Source organism: Peromyscus maniculatus, chromosome 7 (assembly GCF_049852395.1).
Source record: "Peromyscus maniculatus bairdii isolate BWxNUB_F1_BW_parent chromosome 7, HU_Pman_BW_mat_3.1, whole genome shotgun sequence".
Classification (NCBI taxonomy): domain Eukaryota; kingdom Metazoa; phylum Chordata; class Mammalia; order Rodentia; family Cricetidae; genus Peromyscus; species Peromyscus maniculatus.
Window position 1 is genome coordinate 50720626 of NC_134858.1, and position 17895 is coordinate 50738520.

A 17895-nucleotide genomic window follows, 5' to 3' on the forward strand; every position below is an offset into this window, starting at 1 on the left:
AACGAGAAAATAATACCACTATCTACCTCAAGGAGTTCGTTCTCGATCTCTCGATCTCTCTCTCTCTCTCTCTCTCTCTCTCTCTCTCTCTCTCTCTCTCTCTCACACACACACACACACACACACACACACACACACACACACACACACACACACACACACGTGTTCAGTGTAACGGCCATCCTATTACTGTTTTCCCTCAGGATCGCTTCAGAAATCTATTTGGACGGTTCTTTTTTTCTCCTCTTTTCGCTCTGATCCCTCCCCCTGTGGCTTCAGTGCGCTGAAAACTTGCAAAAAATCTGCATCACTCGATGCTCTGGAGCTTCAGAAACCACCTACTCGTGGTGCCTTTCCATGCATTTCCTTCTGTCTGGAAGGTTCGCTACCATCCTGCAGAACAAACGACAGCCGGCGAAGCCTCGCAGCAAATCGGGCTCAGCTTCCACAGAACCCGCCCAGCCCCTCCTCGGCTAACCCAGTGCTTTTCTATCACAGGACCGCGTTGAAAAGCAGCTAATTATCGGTGCCGGGGGAGAGGGGGGAGTGGAGGGGACGACGACACCAGCACGGGTCGTACAACTGACAACAAGAACTCGCACTCGGAGACCGATTTCCGAGCCCACGCTCTCAACCACGAACCCGCACTTTATTTCGCTCTGACGAGCCTGTAGCTTAAACGTAAATAAATGGTCTGTGACTAAAATGAGATTTTAAAAAAATGAGTCGTCTCCTAGACCACGCGGAACCCTTAAGGTGACAGACAGGGAAGGGGGACGCGCAGAGGGGAGGTGCAGGCTCCCGGGGTACGCAGCGAGAGAGAGAAGCTCACAGACGGCCGGAAAAGATGAGCTAAGAGGCGTCTAGGGCCATTCCGGAGCCGCGAAAAGATGGGGGTCTGACGAGAATTTCCCCTCACAAAAGCCCGGGCAGTTCGTCCCGCGCTCCTACCGTCGCTGCATCTTGTCTGCAAACCGAGGTCGCTTCGCCTTTTCCCGCGTCCACGGATCACGCTGCAGGTTTTCCACGCACGCCCTCCCGCTTCCGGTTCAAAAGCAGCACGTCGGTCCAGCGTGGGTCCCCAAGTTTGAGTCCCGGCACGGCGCGCGCGCGCGTGCGCGCCGCGGGTCACGCGCTCGCCAACTCAAAACATTCGCCCCCCCCGCCCAAACACTCCGCGGGTCTGAGGAAACGCGCCTGCGCACGGCGCACCAATGAGGAACGACCTCGCGCCGGCAACTCCGCCCAGGGGCGGAGGCTCCCACGCCGGGCCCCCGGGTCCTCTCTAGCCCCACCCCTCCGCGGACGGAAATGACGACAGCGCGGAGGAGAACGGAGGCGGGTTTCATTTCGGCGCCTTTCTGTCTCCCGCGGAAGTGATTGGCTGGTGTGTCGCGAAAGAGGCGGGACAAATTGCCGCGGGTTCAGTACCGCCACTGGAACCGGGAGATGCGGCGGCGCCGGGGCTGTCGCGGTGTTTGCTTTGAGTTGACTCTCGTACCTTCAGGCGGCTCCCTGTGCAGCTCGGATCATGCTGTTACCCTCGGATGTAGCCAGGCTGGTGTTGGGTAAGTGCCGGCCCCGGAGGGCGGGTGATCGGACAGGGTGGAGAGGACGGAAAGACCGGAGGCGGGGGAATAGTTGCTTGGGGTGGGGAAGCTTTGAGGGGTCGCCCCCTCCGGTCCAAGTTCAGACTGAGGGAGATGCTCTGTCCCTCGGAGACTTCGGGCGTCCTTAACCCCTTGGTGGGCGGCTGCCCCTCTCCTCGAGCTCCGTGACGAGGGGGCCGCCGAAGGGAGAAGCTCGGCGTGGAACACCTGGGGCCTGGATTCCGAGGCAGAGCCAGGCCCGCTGGGACCCCCTGAAAGAGTGTCGTCTACGTGATGGACGGGGCTGGGTGCCCCTCACCCTTTCCCTTGTCAGAACTGGGACCGAAAAAGGAAAAGGAAGAGCAAAAACAAGAAAGCGCTTCCCCGGCCGCCCAGCTCTGTGGAAAGACTTTCCCCATACCCTTACCCATAACCCGACGTTAGCACTAGGAATTTGGGACACAGGGTCTCCATACTCCTTCCATAGAGGCTTGAAATGCCAGTTGCATATTTTAGAATGGCAGTTTTTCGACTTCTTGAGCAAATAATTCGGAGGGTACGACGACTGCCTTCTGGTTGCACACGTTCTAGCCCTGGTTTTTCCTCCATTTTTGAAAAGAGCTAGTTCATAGACCACTGGTCCGTCGGGGTATATTGTCTATGTGAAAGACAGTTTTCGTTGTTTGTCCTCTGAAAGAATAAAAGGAATTGTACTACTGGGAACAAGAACTTCTTAGACTCAAAACTGGGCAGGGACTTTGAAACATTATTTGCAACAACCCTAGAAGAAATTGGTAGAAGTTTGGTAAATCCTTCCCTAGTTTCCACAACCGTCACTAACATTTGCTTTGTGCCTAGTCCTAAAAATAAAATAAAATAAAAGCATCATGGGGTTCTTGATGAAGACGTTTGGCAGGAAATATTAAGGTGCTCTAAATGGTTCCACCGTCCGTTTTTGGAGAACCTTAAACACTAAAACTAATGTTTTAAATGTTTTATTTTTTTTCCTACTTCATCAGAATTGAGTAGTTAGATTTATACCTGTGACTTTTAAAGTTAGTTATCTTGTAATTTTTAAATTTATTAGGGTAATATGAAAATATATATTAATGTGTCCTTTTTTTCCCTCTGTGTGTATTGTTTGTGTAAGAATTGTGACTTTTAGCAGTCTGGCGATCCAAATAAAATTCTGTGATCATAGTCTTAAAAACAATTTCTCAACCTTCCCATCATGGTGGCAAATGCCTTTAATCCCAGTCCTTGGAAGGCAGAGGCAGGCGGATCTAGTCGGAGAGTGAGGGCTACACAGAGAAACCCTGTCTCTAAAAGAGAAAAAAAAAAGGTTTCTCGAGTTTGGCAATACATTGTGAAGTGGATAATAATAATAACAATAATTGTTATTATTGTTATTATTATTATTATGAGTCGTTTTCCTGTGTTCAAGATTTTATGAGATGGTTAGCAACAACCTTGATTTCTCTCCACTAGATACCCTTGAGTACCTCCTTCCCCAGTCACTCCCAGCTGTAAGAAGGACAAAAAATACCTCTACATACTGTCAGTGTGTCCCCTGAAGACATAGTCCTGCCTTGTTAAGAACACCTTCAGGAAATGACAGGGTTTCTCTAATTGGAGTAATTTGCTTCTCCCCCACTAACAAGCTATTTACTGATCATTTTTCTCTTGCTGACTGGAAACTCAGTCGTTGGTTTTCATCCTTAAAACCATCTTAGATTCAGATTCCATTTTCAATGCCATGAATTTCAGCATGCCTTCCATTCTGTTTTGGAATTGTGTGTGTATGGATGTAGAATATGTGTGTGTGTGTGTGTGTGTGTGTGTGTGTGTGTGTGTGTGTGTGTGTGTGTGTGTGTATTCTACTTGCAGTTCATGTTCAATCTTGTTTCAAATCTTCCCAAATCATTTAGGTCCCACTATATGTTCTAAGAACTGAAACACTTTTGGCATACAAAGAATCCCGCTACTCACAATTCTGTGATTTAGTTACCTTTTATTCATATGTAAACTTACATCAACAGGTTTATTGCTTGATCAGGATTCTTCTGTTGTACCCCCTACCAACTTTAGCCCCTGTTTTGATCTCTTGTGGTTTTTTGTTTGTATTTTGACACATTCCAAATGCTGCCAATTTCTAAGCATGAGGGGAAAGGTAATTTTTCTTCGCTTAGCATTCACTTTTTTTTTAACCCTTTGACACCAAAACATTTTTCTGACCCCTATCTCACATTGTCCAGTGCCCTGTGTCACTTACTTGTAAAACCACTTGTTACTTAGTTGTTTAACTGATTCACTTTCCTCTAATTCTTCAGCTTACTATACTCACCTCACTGCTCTGCTCGGCCACAGCCAGCTATTGATTGCTTTAATGGAATTTTTCAGACTATTGCAGAGGCCAAGATACTTCAAACTATTGCTTACTGCCTCTAGGCCACCAGTTTGGCTTTTACTGATAGGTCACAGGAAGTACTCTGGAGCTGATTCTACTTGTCTTCCTACCCAGGCCCGTCCTCTCAATATTTTCACTAGGCTGCAGAAGACTAAACTAATTAACTATTTCTTCAAATTTTATGTATTCCTCTTTCCCTAGTATTCCTAATACACTTATATTAAAGGTTGAAGTCAAATGTGATATCAGAAAATTCTTCCAATAGATATAGTTAGTAATTTCTCCAGTGTCCTATTAAAATAGCTCTATGGATAGAGGTTTTTTTTTAGTAAGGAACACATAACAAAATTGGTCATTTTAGCACTTTTTAAGCTTATAATACTCTAGTATTAATTACATAATATTGTTCTGCAACCATCCCTAAAATTATTTTCTTCTTCCTGGACTGAAACTTTCTCATTCAGTATTCTTTATCTTTGATTCAAGCCTCAGGAGTTCTTAGGACCTTCCAAAATGATAAAAAGTTCTGTGTATAAAATGAGCACTTTCATGGTTGAAAGGTTCAGATTTTCTTCAATTTCATAAGTAGGTTACTTTCTGTATGAGTTGGCATCCATTCAGAAAAGAAACTAGAAACCAAGTTGTCTGTTTAATGTGGTAGGATTTAATGAGGGAATTGGTTACACCAAGTGATACAAAAGCTAAGAAGCTGAACAGCTTATGTGAGGCAACTTATAGGTTAGTTAGCACAGCAGGAAGCCATGCTAATCCAGGAGACAAGGCACTATAAGGCGACCCAGAGGCAACAGTGTGGGAAGATGAAACTGAAGACTTGTCTATAAGGGAACTAGAGTCAGAGAAGAGATTCTTAAGGCAATCAGGGACTCTGGCTTCTTCCTCCTGAATTCCAACCTGCGCTTGACATTTTAGCTAACTTAGCCGGAAGCTAGCTGACTGGTGAGCCGGGTAACTTTGCCTGTTTGAAGTCTGGCTTCCTTTCATAAAGAGTCCTGGGAAATGAAGAATTGATTTGAGAACAAACAGGACCAGAACTGACATATTCTTAAGAGATCAAGAGCTATTGGTTTTATTTACCAATTGCATTTACCAGAATGCAATTGTGATCATTCTATATCTTGAATAATACCTGTATTCACTCCCTTCGGATGTGTGGCTAGAGAATATAGATCCCTTGGAGCTGGATTTGCAGTCAGTTGTAAGTAAGCCACCTGAAGTGGGTGCTTAGAATCAAGCTCGGGTCCTCTGGAAGAGTAAATGTACACTTTTGACTGATAAGCCAGTCCAGTTTTTCATGGTTCTTAACCATTTTGTCTTTTCTAGTGAATCTCATTAAGTATTATCTTTTATGCAGCATCCATACTAGGCATATTACCCAAATAAATTCTTACATATATGTTATCCATATATGTGTGTGTGTGTGTGTGTGTTTGAATTTCCCAACCATATCAGGACATATCTATACCTCCTTCAAGCTTTGAATAATTTTCTCATGCCTGGTAGTGAATTCTTGAGTCTCTATCTTCTCATGAACTAAGCTATTCCCATTTTCTGACTAGCTTTTCATAAATTGTTTCTATCTTCTAACTCTTTATAAATCATAATTTATGGATTGAAACCATACATCTTATACTTGTAGATCTGCTACTACAAGTCGCTGTAAATTGTCTTTCTAAGAATTTATATTTTTCAAGGACATTAAGCCACCAATGTTGCTGGGGAGTCAGAGTACACGGAAAAGGTCTTTACACAAAGGGGGCTTTAGTTCTTGCTTTCTTCGGGCTCCATTTTGTCTTTCCCTAAAAAGGCCAAGCTCTTGGAATTCTGCTTTCTAAAATTTAGGTAGCCTTGATATAGTTAAGATTTTACCTGTCATGTGGTTGATAACTGGTTATGGTCAGATGGTGAATGTTGGTGAATAGGCATTTTTTTTTTTAAAGATTTATTTATTATGTATACAGTGTTCTGCCTGCATGTGTCCCTGCAGGCCAGAAGAGGGCACCAGATCTTATTACAGATGGTTGTGAGCCGCCATGTGGTTGCTGGGAATTGAACTCAGGACCTCTGGAAGAGCAGTCAGTGCTCTTAACCTCTGACCCATCTCTCCAGTCCAGGCATTTTTATAGCCTACCAGTTAATCATATAAACAATGGCATCATTGGATATTTAAGAGTAGAACATAATGTGTCTCAGGTATTTCTAGCTGGCCTTAACTTGAACATTTCTATAACAAATAGAAGTAATACAGCATTTTCACAGAGCCTTTCCTCAAATACACTATGTAAGCATGTACCGACTTACAGTGTATCATGAACTGTCATATCTGATATTCTTTGCCCAAGGTATCCTATCACAATTGATCATATTTTTTTCTTGGAGGGGGAAGAACACATTAACTACATTACTTAATGCCTAGAGCATCATTTCGCTGTCATACCCTTTAAGGAGTCTTTGTAGAATTTTTCTAACAGCCCTTCTCACATATTTAAATAAACTGTACTTTTTTTTATATTAGGTGTATAGCTCTTGTATGTGCGTAAAAATGAAATTTTCCTATTTCCCTCAGAAGCAGTTTCTACCCGCTTTTAGGATGATATCACTTTTTAGGAATGTATGTTCTCCAGGAAGGAAAATCTTGGAGGAGTCCCATTTCACAACGACCACCTGTTACAAGTCTCAAGTAACTGAATATATTTGGTGATTAATGCTTTTAGAATTCTCTACCATGACCAAAAAAAAATTTATTTGGTGGATCTAATCCAAATCCAAAACCTGAAGAAAAAGTTCCAGCTGCCCCAATTCCTAGGTGATTCCAGTGGTTTGTACATGTTTTAAATTTGTGTTCACAGATCTTAATGGCAGCTCACTTGTACAAAGAGTACTTTGGGGTACCAACAGGGATTTGTTCAGTGGTTATAGTGCAGTTGAATGTTATTACTTTGTGTGGAAGATGAAGATGGGCACGTGTGGAGGTCAGAAGATAACTTTCTTCTGAGGTCCCTGGGTCCCAGGGTTCAAACTAAATCCTCAGGCTCATGAAGCAGATGCCTTTATAGCTGAGCTATTTTGTTAGGCCAGACCTATTGTTTTAATTCATGTAACTATGTATCTGCAATGTGATCTACAATGATAGAAATTTTAAAGTAGGGATATCTGAAATAAAGGGTTTTGTTGTTGTTTGGCTTTGGTTTTGGTTTTTTGTTTGTTTCTAAATGCTTCTTGTGCTTCAAAAAATACACTTTATTTGTGTGTTTGTTTTTCTTCATATAAGGCATAAATCAGAAGTGAGAAAACCTATTCATTAACTACAAGAAGAAAGTGATTAGTTGATTCCCAAATCAGAGCAGTGCCTAAAATGAAATGATTTTTTCCTTGCTCTTCCCTTTTTAGAACTCATGTGTAATCCATTGTAGGTCATCTCATCGTGATTGTTTTTTATTGTTTTTGTTTGTTTGTTTGACTGCTTTACCTAGTGTTTGTCTGTACTACATTCCTGCAGTGTAGGGGGTCAGAAGAGGGTGTTTGTTGGAGCCCCTGGAACTAGAGTTACAGATGGTTGAAAGCCAGTGTGGGTGCTAAGCACTGAATCCAGGGCTGGAGAGATGGCTCAGCAGTTAAGAGCACTGCCTATTCTTCCAGGGAACCCGGGGTCAGTTCCCAGCACCCACATGACAGCTCACAACTGTCTGTAACTCCTATTCTTGAGGATCTGAAACCATCACACAGACATACATACATACATACAGGCAAAACACCAATGTACATGAAATAAATATTAGAGGAAAAAAAGAAAAAAAAATAACTGAACCCAGTTCTCAGGAAGGGCAGCAAATGCTCTGAATCACCTCTCCAACCCCTCTTTTTTTTTTTTTTTTGGTTTGTTTGTTTTGTTTTTAATTAGAACTGTGTTAAAAAATATATTTCCAAGTGAAGAAAATCTAAAATTTTAAAATAGGAAAAGACGTTGGATATCATTTATTAAGGATAACAAAAATGTTTTTTGATTGGTATATTTTGCCAGCACAGAGCTAAATATACATAGGGTAAATAATGTAAGGGATTACTTACAGTTATTACAGAAGACTTACAAGTGTAGGGAAAGGGAATATGGTATATATAGAAAATTAAAGTTTCCTGAAGAATTGAAAATTATATTAAACACCAAAGAATGAGTTGAAATTGCCTAGGCTAAGGCAAGGTGAGCTGCCCAAGCAAACAATATAATTATAATATACATTTGCTTTAAAATAAGAGCATTGTTACTTGCGGGACTTCTGTAAGATTGATTTGTTTGAAGAGATGGAATGGTAAGACAGAGTTTAAATGAAATTAGGATGCAACAAGTAAAGCTTCATACACTATGTTAGGAATTTATAGTTAGGTTCTTTTCATGACAGTGTATACTTGACAAAAAATAAAATATTTGGGAGCTTATAATATTCCTAATAAGCAATGGTACCATTAATTCCAAAACAAGCATGTCTCCAACAGGAAATACATACTGATAACAGGCACTCTCAACTTCCTCATCCTCCAACAGTTACCTGCTTTTTTATAGGTTTGGATTCACTGCTTCTGGACATCCCATATCATTGAAATATTTGTGGGTTTTATGCTTGACTTCCTTTAGCATGGTTTCAAGAGTTATTCGGGTCATAATGGATGTAAGGACTTCTATCCCAGTGTATATGAATTGAAATAATAGTTTTCATTTTCCATTTTCTTAATGACTAGTAAAGTTGAATGCTTTTCTATGAGTTTGTTGTATTACCGTCTTTGTAAAGCTTTTGCTCATTTCTTAGATTATCTTTTTATTATTGTCCCTTTCAAGTTCACTATATCATTTGGTTTTTGGCATCTGCCAGATACATGATTTGCAAATGTTTTCTTCCATTTTAAGTTATTTTACTTTATTGATGGTGTCCTTAGTAGCATAGAAATTTGAAATGTTGATAATCAGCTTATCTTTTTCTTTGATGCTTGATTTTCAGATGTTATACCTAGGATATCATTATCTTTTTGTTGTTTGTCTTTTGTTTGGGTTTTAGGTTTGGGGGGATAGCTTCATGTTTTTGGAAAGTAGGTATCCACTTGTTCCAGCATGAAGTTCTTATTGAAATTAATATAATATAATGGATATAATTTGAAAATTAGAATTTCCTTCTGACCTTTAACACAGTGTACATAGATCTGTTCACTCCGTTAAATCATGAAGTGGATAGTCAAACACAAGTAATTCTGAGAGAATGGCTTTTCAATAATCCAGTAAGTAAATTATGCCACCCCTCATGTAGTTATTATGGAAGTCATGGAGTAGTGGAATGCACTTAATTCTTCCTTGTTTTTTTCTAAATTTATTATGAAATAATTGTACTTTGTCAAAGATCTCCCCCACTCCCCACCTCCCACCCCTGGGACAAGGTTTCTCTGTGTAGCCTTGGCTGTCCTGGAACTCACTCTTTAGACCAGGCTGGCCTCGAACTCACAGAGATCTGCCTGCCTCTGCCTCCCAAGTGCTGGGATTAAAGGCGTGTACCACCACCGCCCGGCTGTCAAATGTCTTTTTACAAGCTTAACTGCAGTTGCATCCTATAGAGGAACCAGTGATTGTACTCCTTCTGCTTCGTATTGCAGCACAACCTAGTGAAAGGCTGTAAAACACCAGCACGTTTTGCCTGCAGCTGTTTAGGGTTTTCCTGCACGCTCTAGCATTTTTAAAAGCCACTTACCAAAAGTACAGAATTTACTGAAATATTCGAACTTCTATTCTTCATTTAGGTTACTTACAACAAGAAAACCTCACGTCTACTTGCCAGACTTTTATTTTGGAAAGCTCAAATTTAAAAGAATATGCAGAACACTGTACTGATGAAGGTTTTATCCCAGCCTGCTTACTGGTGAGTTACTTATTCCTTACAGGACATTTCATTACTAACCAACACAGAAGACTATAAAGCAGAGCCTTAAAATGAACTTATTAATGATGTGAGGCACTGTGCCGTATGTCTGTGTCCCATCTGCTTGGGACCTGAGATAATCACAGGATGACTTGAACCCAGAGGCTTAGGGACAGCCTAGGCAACATAGCCAGACCCTTGTCACTCATCAGCCAAGTCAGCTTTGGCAGATAGCCACATGACTTAAGACTGCCTAATTCACATAGCTGAAAGAGGGATTTAGCCAGCTTTGGAAGGCAGATGCAGGACAATTGTCATTACTTTCGGACCAACTTGGGCTACACAACAAGACCTGATCCAGAAATTTAAAAAACAAAACAAACAAAAAAAACCATATTTTGGTATTTTATTATCACCTCTTTTTTGTAGCTATCCTTATATAAAAGGAATATTCTAGAATTACATGATTTCACATGGTACTTGTAGTTGTATGTTAAAGATGGCTCCTTAATGAATTGTTGGGGTACCCTAATTTTTACGTAGAAAAATTATTAGAATCCCCCAAACAGTTCTGAAAAATTTGAAAGAGTTGGAGAACTAGGAGAGATGGCTGAAGCACCTTTTCCAAAGGACCCACATTCCATGCCCAGCACCCATGTCTCACGGCTATTTTTATTTTTTTTTTATTATGTATATTTGTGTATGTTTGTGTAAGAATATGCACACATGAATGCACGAGTTCTCAGAAACCAGAAGAGGGCATTGGGTCCCCTGGAGCTGGAGTTACAGGTAGTTGTGAGTTGTCCAGTGTGGGTGCTGAGAACTGAACTTAGGCCTCAGAAAGGGTAGCACACCCTCTTACCACTCTGGAGCATCTCTCCAGATAAGTACTGAGGTTCTGAACTTTTATGCACAAAGTTCAATTCATTATTAGAAAGAATGAAAACAACGGGGAGTGATACAAGTCTCCTGCCTTCTCAAGCTTTCTGCTGGTCAAGCACTGACTGAGTTCTATCCCAGCTTCATTTTTCTTCTTCTTTGAGTGAGGAATCTCCCTAACTTATCTGAGCTGGTCTTGAACTTTCTCTGTAGTTCAGATAGAACTTGAATTTACAGTCTTTCTGCTTTACCCTGCCAAGTACTTAGGAATATAAGACTATGCCTTTAGTCCCAGCACTCAGGAAAACAAGGCCAGCCTGGGATTTATGGTGGGACCCTGTTACAAAAAAAAAAGGAGAATAGCCAGGCAGTGGTGGTGCACGCCTTTAATCTCAGCACTCGGGAGGCAGAGCCAGGCGGATCTCTGAGTTTGAGACCAGCCTGGTCTACAGAGTGAGATTCAGGACAGGCACCAGAACTACACAGAGAAACCCTGTCTCAAAAGGGGGGGGGGATCATCTAGTGCTGAAAGTTGAGAGGGAGGGGCTGGAGAGATGGCTCAGAGGTTAAGAGCACTGGCTCCTCTTCCAGGGGTCCTGAGTTCAATTTCCAGCACCCATGTCGTGACTCAAAACCGTTTATAATGAGATCTGGTACCCTCTTTTGGCCTGTAGACAGAACACTGTATATATAATAAGTAAATAATCTTTTGAAAAAAAGTTAAGAGGGAAAAGGGACCTAGTTGCCTGTGTCATACATCTTCCTCAGTTACATATGTCCTCAATATTATCCAGAATAAAAATGTTGTGCTGGTCTGTCTGCAGTAATTTTAGTTATTTAAAGGATTTGTCACATGCTATTAAGTTTTTTGAAATCAGATCTCTTCAGTCCCAACATCCTTGCTCTTTCATAAGCTCAAGTGTGTGATTGTACTGTTAGACTACCCTTGAATTGTGGTGGTGAGAATAGGGAAGGCAGGTAGGTAGGTTGACAGAAATAAGAACAAAAATGTGCCGGGCGGTGGTGGCGCACGCCTTTAATCCCAGCACTCAGGAGGCAGAGCCAGGCAGATCTCTGTGAGTTCGAGGTCAGCCTGGGCTACCAAGTGAGTTCCAGAAAAGGCGCAAAGCTACACAGAGAAACCCTGTCTCAAAAAAAACAAAAAAACAAAATACTATTCCTTAGGAAGCATATCTCACATACACTTATCTTTAAAAGTTCATTTTTACATGCTTTACATGGCCTTCTGGTTAGCCAGAGCAGATTAGACCTGGGCCCTTTTGTTTCTTTTAAACAGTATTACAAAATATCTACCCCCGACTGAAAACTGCTTTTTATGACAGCGTCTTTTGATTTACGTAAGGACTCATGTAGTCACAGTTCAGACAGAGAGAGTTCTTTCTGTCAGATGTGTTACACATACCTTTAGTGAATGTTGGTGACCTTATTCTCTACCCTTTCCTCCCGGGATTCTTGCAGTCTCGATCTTTCATTGGCTTTTATGGTAGGAAAGTGATAATTATATGGTTTTGGTAATGTTTGATCTTTCACCTTTCAGTCCTTATTTGGAAAAAACTTGACAACAATTTTGAACGAGTATGTAGCCATGAAAGCAAAAGGTAAGAAATTGGATATCATTATTTTAAGATACAGTCTCATAAAAAGACTTCAAAAAACTTAATCTTATTCTCATAAGATATATTTTACTGGGAAACAATTCATTTTTGCTTATATTTAGTAAAACAAATGCTAAAACTCCAAATGTTAACTAACAGGCTAGGTTATTATGCTGATGAACAACCATTGTTATTTTGCTAAAATATTTTGAACTGACAATTTAATTTTGACTTCTGTGTAATGTGAGACTAGGCACAGGACTTAGAAAATTGACTCATAGTTAACAGATCATAAAATAATAATTGTTTAAACTTCTGATGGTTCAGAGGGGAATTCGTGATGATTTTCTTGATGTTCCTGTAGTTCTTCTCTTATTAAAACTATTACTGTTAGATTGATTTTCAAAAAGTCACAGCCAGATGAAAAGTAGCTTTTCCTTTCCTAATGCCTGGGTGTGTAAGCATCATGCTAGGTGTTTCACATTGTAGCTCACTAGCCTTGTACCCAGAAAGAAGTATTGCTTACAGCTCTTTTTAATATGGATATCAAGGATTAGCACACATAGAAGGAGTTTGTATAACCTTTCTGATAATCATAGTTTGCCTTTCTCTAATACAAAGGAGGTATAAAATTATTAGCCTTCTAAGTTTTTTAGATGCATGTTTTTACTTGTATTAGATTTGATTCTCTGGTTTAAGAAAATAAACCCACTTCATTACACATTTGCACACTGTTACAAATAGGCTTACTTCTCAATTTCCAACATAACTTCAACAGTTTAGAAAAGTTTTTGTTTTCCTCTTATGATCTATCTTTGTTCAAATTGAAAAGTGAATTTTCTTCAACTGAGTTTATTTCCTCTTACAATTTAGAAACATCAAATGATGTCCCAACAATAATGTCATCTCTGTGGAAGAAGCTAGACCACACACTTTCTCAGATCAGGTACTGTGCTCATTAAAATGTGCTGATTTAGGAATGCAAATACACGTTGGCTATAGAACTTCTTAAGATTTTTATAATATGTGCATCTAACATCTCTAATTTTGAAGGTTTCCTAGAGGGTGGTGGAGGATCTTTGCCTTTAGTAGAAATAATTTGAAACAAATTGCATACTTTTAATAGATCTGTTAAAAATGAGGAAATTGTAATATACAAAAATTTGATGGCATTCTCAACTTTGCATAGCAACTTAGAAACAGATCAAGATATAAAATTCTTTAGACAATCATTTCTTAATTACATATTGAGCATTATTGACTTCATGCCCAATTGATTCTTTCCTTCTAGAATTTTCTAATTTCAGTATTTTTAATATGTTCGACTTTTAGTATTCTCTCATGGTAGAATACTTATTACCGTCTACCTAATTCATAGCCTTGGAGTTCCAGTTTCTGCATTCTTGGAAGTATACCAGCCCTACTGCTATCAGTGTTTTGGCATCTCTTATGTGATGGTAGAATCCCATGAAAAATTCCTCCTCAAAGCTACAAGTGAATATTCCTTCTAACTGCAGCAGAGGCCTCATTTTTATCCTCTGATTAGGCTAATGGTTCCAAATGCTTTCATCCTAGCAGTGAACCACACCTTAATTAGTAGTTTTGTCTTTAGATTTCTTTCCTTAACTCATTTTTTTTTCTTTTTTTCTTTTCTTTTTTTTTTTTTTTTTTTTTTTTTTGCCCTTGGAAATAATCTTAAAAGGATTTTTGCAGTGTCTGGAGAGATGACTCAGTCAATAATAGTATCTGCTATACAAGCATGAGGACCTGAGTTTGGCTCCCAGAACCCATAGAGGGAAAACAAACTGTACATAGTGGTGCTTGTCTACAGCCCTAGCACTGGTTTGTATGGGAGAGAAACAACTGGAAACCTGAAGGTCATTGGCCTGCCAGCCAGTCTAGTCAAGTGATGAACTTCAGGTTTGGTAAAAGATCCTGTCTCAAAAAAAGAAAGGTATCGAGAAATTAAGGAACAACGGCCTAACCTTACCTCTGTCCGTCATACACTGAGCATACCACATGTGTACACACACACCTATACCATCAAGTACACATACTGCTCACGCATACCAAAAGATAGACTTGTACAATTCAGTCTCTTAAAGTGATTGAGTTTTGAGGGTTTTTGAGGGGGTGAGTGTTTTGGTAAACTGTTGCATAAAAGTAAGATTCCTTTTACACAAGTTCAGATTTTCTCAAAAATTTTATGTATTAAAAATCTTTGTTCAGGCCGGGCGGTGGTGGCGCACGCCTTTAATCCCAGCACTCGGGAGGCAGAGGCAGGTGGATCTTTGTGAGTTCGAGGCCAGCCTGGGCTACCAAGTGAGTTCCAGGAAAGGCGCAAAGCTACACAGAGAAACCCTGTCTCGAAAAACCAAAAAAAAAAAAAATCTTTGTTCAGTTTAAGTTTTGTGGGTCTTGTTGATAAAAATTGACATTTCATGGACAAGGACACAGTGTTTATGATTACTTAGCAAATGTTAGTGAGGAATTACAATTCACAGTAAAAGAACTATTTTCGGTGGCTGGAGAGATGGTGCAGTAGTTAAGAGCACTCCAGAGTACCTGAGTTCAGATCCCACATGGTGGCTCACAACCATCCATAATGGAATCTGATGCCTTCTGCTGGCATGCAAGTGTACAATGCAGATACAGCACTCATACTTAAATAAATAAAAAAAAAAAAAACCTCAAAAAAAATAATTACTTTCTACTATGAATTTTTGTTTGCTTTTCTACCTATATGGAGATTCAACAAAATTATTTCGTAGTCATAAATGTGACAGCAGAATTTCTTTGAATTCCGAGTTTCTAATGTATCAATGTATATGAATCAGGACTTCTTTTTAGGAAAGTCTCTTGTTACAAAATTGAATGAGAATGCTATTTCTGTATAGCTTACTTAAATATATCAAGTTTCTAAAGTCAGGTCAAGCTATACCTTAATATCAGAGCACTGCAATGCATAATTATTAATTGGATAAAATTTGATCAACAAAATTATGTTGTATGAATGTTTATAGGATTCTGTTTTTCTTCTAAAACAAATCACAGTTGGATACCCTAAATACATGTAGACTCTTTATCTTAGGAAAATCACCTTTTAACTCATAATTTACTTCAGGTCTGACCGTAACTAAGCCAGAATATATATCATCTAAAACACAATACTTAAAGAGTAACTGTTTGTTTTATTTGTTAGGAACATGCAAAGTTCTCCAGGGTTTGCTGCCCATCAAAGAGGTTGGTATTTAACTTTCAGCAAGGTTCAACATTACTTCTCACTCTTGTGACCATTTTAACTAACAGCATATCTATGCTTGATCTATATTTTTTAAATTTTTTTAAGTACAGTCATTAGATATTTTCATGTATCATAGTTGAGGGGAGTTGAGGTATAGGTTACTGGTAATACATGCACAGGGTCCTGAGTTTGATCCTCAGCAATTTAAAACCATATGTATATGCATATATGCAAATATGTATTTTGTGTGTATATATACATATAAAATATGTCCTAGTTTTACTCTTTGAGTGTCAAATAGTAGCATCCTTAATAAATCTATAATTTTTAATATCTTAAATTGGGACATTATCAATATGAATTATTGCAGAACAGATGTACTTTGGGATTTGTGAAGTATAATATATTTAATTTAGTTTGTTTCACATGAAATTGTTACGTAAAGTTATTTTATGTTTTTCAAGGCTGTCTTTTAATCTGTAGATCTAACATGTTACATAGTGTATAGGCCATGCAACATAGTATTTTGGTCAGATTCTGAAACGCCTCCAATACTGAGTTAATTTTGTAATTCCCATGTATTTCAGCACGAACAAGAAACGGAATTGCAGAAATCAAGCGACAGAGATGGCTTGCATCTCAGGCAGCTCCCGTCAATTCAGAGTTACTGGTTTTACCTTATGGTTCAGGACAATTTACCACTTCTCCTTTGGTAGCCACACAAGCTGTTAAACCAACTGGCCAAATTGCAACTCCAGTGAGGTCAAATATTGTAGTAGTCAACCAGTCACAGTCACAAAATACTGTAACTAGTAAGTTTAAGTTTTATTCTTTAAGTTCTGTTAATCCAAGTACAGTGCCTTACATTTATAATACAGAATCATGGCCCAAGAGAGAGATAAGAGAACTTATAAAGGAAGCAGACTTCAGGTAGTTCAGCCACAAGTATCAAGCATGAAACTCTGGTTATGATCCCACTGCTGCATAAAACTGGCTCACCTGTGATCTTAGCACTGAAGATGATCAGAAATTCAGGTCATCCTCTGCTACATGCCTTCAAATAAAAGATCTGGGAGTCTTTGTAGCTACAGTTCTTCCTATTCTAATCAAACTGAAGTCTATCCTTGAATTCATCTAATTCCTTTTTTTTTTTTCCCCCGAGACAGGGTTTCTCTGTGTAGCTTTTTGCGCCTTTCCTGGAACTCACTCTGTAGCCCAGGCTGGCCTCGAACTCACAGAGATCCTCCTGCCTCTGCTTCCCAAGTGCTGGGATTAAAGTCATGCGCCACCACCACCCAGCCCGTCCAATTCTTAATTTGGGGGTAATAATAGGAAAGACCTGATTGTGTTTATAAACAGAATATACATTGTATTTTACCATCTCTTCCTTGAACGTCATTCTGTCCTCCTGGAACATCTTCCCAATATCTTTATGTGTTGAGTAAAAATAAAGTTAGAAATAAAGTTCTATCTAGATCATTCTTGTAATATACATGCTTATTGAAGTGAAAACTGGATAGTAAGAAGTAAGAAGTGGGCTGGAGAGATGGCTCAGCCGTTAAAGGCTAGGCTCACAACCAAAAATATAAGAAGTGAGAAGCTAGTTAATATGTCCTTTGGGATTCGAATTCAGGACTTGTCTTTCAGTTTTGAGGAGTTTTATTGCCATTAAGATCACACTGGGGAGACAGAAGCAGGCAGATTTCTGAGTTCAGGAGAGCCAGAGCTACACAGAAAAAGCCTGTATCAAAATAAAGGAAAAGATTGCTCTTTTCTGTCTTTCTCCAAGTCCTGTTTTACACTAGGAACATTCATTGATACTTTTTTATACTTGTTTTCTCTGTGTTATATTTCTTTTGTATTTTGTTAAATGTAAAACCCTAAAAGTGTAGGGACTGTATTGCATTAATCTTATCTTGTACAGTGCCTTGTTCATAGTAATACTCAGTAAATGTTTGCTGGATTTTAATATACAATAATAATTAGTGTCTAATGTATCTTTATGCCATTATAAGTTTAGAAATGTATGTTTCTTTAGTTCATTGTTGTTTTCTTAAAATACAGCTCCAGAGTCTTTGAATATCATTCCTGGTCCTCAGGAAAGAAGAACACACACCACTTTAATGTCTCCTGGTAGACGTAAAAGGTAATTACTTTTTATACTCGACACATTGCCAGTAGCCATTTAAAACAGACAAAAAGGAATTGAGCGAATATTTACAATGTGAGTAAATTAGCAAGAATA

The 17895-nt window shown here is 39.4% G+C and overlaps 2 protein-coding genes across 6 annotated transcripts in view; one reads left to right on the forward strand and one right to left on the reverse strand.

Annotated features, from left to right (window-relative positions):
* Atm (ATM serine/threonine kinase) overlaps positions 1-1088 on the reverse strand; it is a 115985-nt gene extending 114897 nt beyond the window's left edge. For 2 of the 3 annotated variants that reach the window (XM_042280942.2, XM_076576281.1), the window contains exon 1: positions 952-1088. The gene's annotated coding sequence lies outside the window, so the exon portion shown is untranslated. Of the gene's footprint in view, positions 1-832 lie in introns of all 3 variants that reach the window. The other variant, XM_042280946.2, reaches the window with a different exon arrangement.
* Positions 1089-1314: 226 nt separating this feature from the next.
* Positions 1315-17895, forward strand: part of Npat (nuclear protein, coactivator of histone transcription) — a 40354-nt gene continuing 23773 nt past the window's right edge. The window contains exons 1-7 of one of the 3 annotated variants that reach the window (XM_006972318.4): positions 1315-1568; positions 9793-9911; positions 12349-12409; positions 13280-13352; positions 15609-15649; positions 16238-16462; positions 17715-17796. In XM_006972318.4, the coding sequence (XP_006972380.2) occupies positions 1532-1568; positions 9793-9911; positions 12349-12409; positions 13280-13352; positions 15609-15649; positions 16238-16462; positions 17715-17796 (638 nt within the window). In that variant the 5' untranslated portion in view covers positions 1315-1531. The remainder of the gene's footprint in view (positions 1569-9792; positions 9912-12348; positions 12410-13279; positions 13353-15608; positions 15650-16237; positions 16463-17714; positions 17797-17895) is intronic. The other 2 variants (XM_015986769.3, XM_076576282.1) reach the window with 2 other exon arrangements.